The 2,287-nt window shown below is 67.1% G+C and overlaps 1 protein-coding gene across 1 annotated transcript in view; it reads right to left on the reverse strand.

Annotated features, from left to right (window-relative positions):
- Positions 1-195: 195 nt before the first annotated feature.
- The window catches only part of MNEG_5330 (Uncharacterized protein), a gene marked incomplete at both ends in the record, with an annotated part of 3,732 nt that continues 1,640 nt past the window's right edge, over positions 196-2,287 (reverse strand). The window contains 5 exons of the mRNA XM_014046191.1: positions 196-230; positions 522-619; positions 974-1,199; positions 1,659-1,773; positions 1,993-2,079. Coding sequence (XP_013901645.1) covers positions 196-230; positions 522-619; positions 974-1,199; positions 1,659-1,773; positions 1,993-2,079 — 561 coding nt within the window. The remainder of the gene's footprint in view (positions 231-521; positions 620-973; positions 1,200-1,658; positions 1,774-1,992; positions 2,080-2,287) is intronic.

Here is a 2,287-nt window from a genome sequence, read left to right on the forward strand (position 1 = left end):
CACACACACACACACACACACACACCTGCTTCATGCCGTCGTCCACCGCCAGTGACGCGAGCAGCCAGTCCGCAATCTTGGGGGCCACCTCGGGGGTGGACCACAGCACGTGCTCCAGCAGCAGGCAGTCGTACTCGGTGACGGTGTCCCGCCCGTTGCAGTACGCCGCGACCTGCGGCGCACAGGGGGTGATTGTCAGGGGGAGAGGGGTGAGGGTGGTCGGGACAGGTCTGGGGCCGGGGGTGGCCTGAAGGACGGTGGTGTGGTGGGGCGGTCGATGGGCGCTTCGGCGTGTGTGTATGTGCGGGGGGCGCGTCGATTTGGGGTTGCAGATGGTCGCGCGCCCGTTGAGTGCCGCGACAATTTGCCGCGTCAACAACCGGCCCTACAAAACCGTGCACACCTCCCAACCCATTCCTTCCCGTGCATGCGAACACGCGCGCACATCCTCACGCACCCGCCCTTCCACCCCACCCACCTCACCCCCACCCACTCATCAGACCCTTTACCTACCCCCTCACCGCCCCACCACCCCCAAACCTGCATGAGGGCCACTGCCTTGACCAGGCGTCGGTCCGACACGTACACCGGCGGCTCTATCTTCTCCTGTAGGTATGTCCTGTGAGGAGGGGGGTTGGGGTGAGGGACGATGACGTCATTTTGGGGGGTGGGGTAAGGATCAGGGTTGGTTGCGGTTGGGGGGCTGCGCTGCGAGGTGGAGGTGACCGGCTGCGACGGGGAGGATCATCAGGGAGACAAGCCGGAACTTTAACTGCGCTCCTGCACTGTCGCGCGCTTGGCACACGCCCTCTTCTAACGCCTGGCCCCTTGCATCGGGAACATAAAGCAGCCTCCCAACTCCACCCTTCACACGCAGCTATGTGGGCTACGCTCCCCTCCGCGACTCGGATTACATATGATTCATCAACCCGCCACCACCCTGATCTCCACCCCACAAAAAAGCAAAACCCACCTCAGGTCTGCCACCAGCTGGATAACGTGCTGCGGCACTTTCACGCGCCGCACCGCCTCCTGCCGCACAGAGGCGATCTCCCTAAGCGTCAGCCGCCGGGACGGGTCGATCGCCACCGCCACCCCCGCCGCGCCGCCGCTGCCGGCGCGCACGCTCGCGCCGATGCCGCCGTTGAGGCCGTCGGGGCCGTCGCTGCCGGCGTAGTAATCGAGCAGCTGCGTCAGGCCTGGGCGGCGACGTGCGGCGGGCGCGAGGCGCGAGTCAGCACAGAGATGCGTGAGGGTTCGTTTTGCTGGTGGCGATCAGGCGCATTGTAGCTTCATGGCAGCTGCACCACCGATCGAATTGGCGAGGTGTCTGATGCACGGCATTGAAGCCCAAATGGTTCTCGACCAGCACCCATCTGCAACTGAGAAGCGCTCCAAGCTGCTGCTGGCCTGCTTGGAGGTCGGGACCCGCCCGTCGCCGCGCCGCCCGGTCCGCGCCCTGCATAACCCCATTCCGACCAGCACCCATCCGCCGCCGCGCCCCGCCCCACCACCCCCAGACCTTGAAACTCGCTCAGCAGCCCCCTGCCGCCGCGCCCCGCCTGACCCGCCCCCGGACGTGTCCCTCTGATTCAGCGCCCACCTGCCGCCGAGACCTGGCCCACCCGCCCCCAAACTTCGTTCCAACCACCACCCACCTGCCGCCGAGACCTGGCCCACCCTTTTCCGGACCAGGAACCTGTCATAGAGAGCGTCCAGCTCCTCACTCTCCGGCAGCTCGTTGCTGGCGCCCACCAGCGTCACCAGCGGCACCTGTGGGCGCGGCGGTGACGTCAGGCCGCGTCACGCGGCGGCTCACCGCGTCGTCGCAACAACAGTCGGCAGGCGGTGCATGCGGAGGTGCGCGCACTTCGCTGAAGAGAACTTGTGTGTGCCAGCGAGCTTCGCAGGCAGCATTGAGGGGGTCGTGGCGGGGCCGCAGGCTCGGGAGCGATTGGGAGCGGTTGGGAGGGGCCGAGGGAGGGGGCGCACCCTGAGCCGCGACGTCCCGTTGTCAAACTGGCGCTCGTTCAGGATGGTGAGGAGCGTGTTGAGGATGGCGCTGTTCGCCTTGAACACCTGCGGGAGGGGAGAGGGGCCCGGGTCGTGGGGTGGTCAGAGAACGAGGGAGGGACGCGCAGCGTGCGGCACAGCCGGGTGAGTGTGCACGAATGCAGCCACACGCTGCTGCCACTCGCCGTTGCGCCCACGGCTCGCCCCGCTGCGCTGCTCAACTGCCAACCCAGAGGCTTCCCGCCGCTTCGGGCACAACTTGAGCCCCGCAGAA

The sequence above is a fragment of the Monoraphidium neglectum genome (assembly GCF_000611645.1).
Source record: "Monoraphidium neglectum strain SAG 48.87 unplaced genomic scaffold scaffold00787, whole genome shotgun sequence".
Lineage (NCBI taxonomy): Eukaryota > Viridiplantae > Chlorophyta > Chlorophyceae > Sphaeropleales > Selenastraceae > Monoraphidium > Monoraphidium neglectum.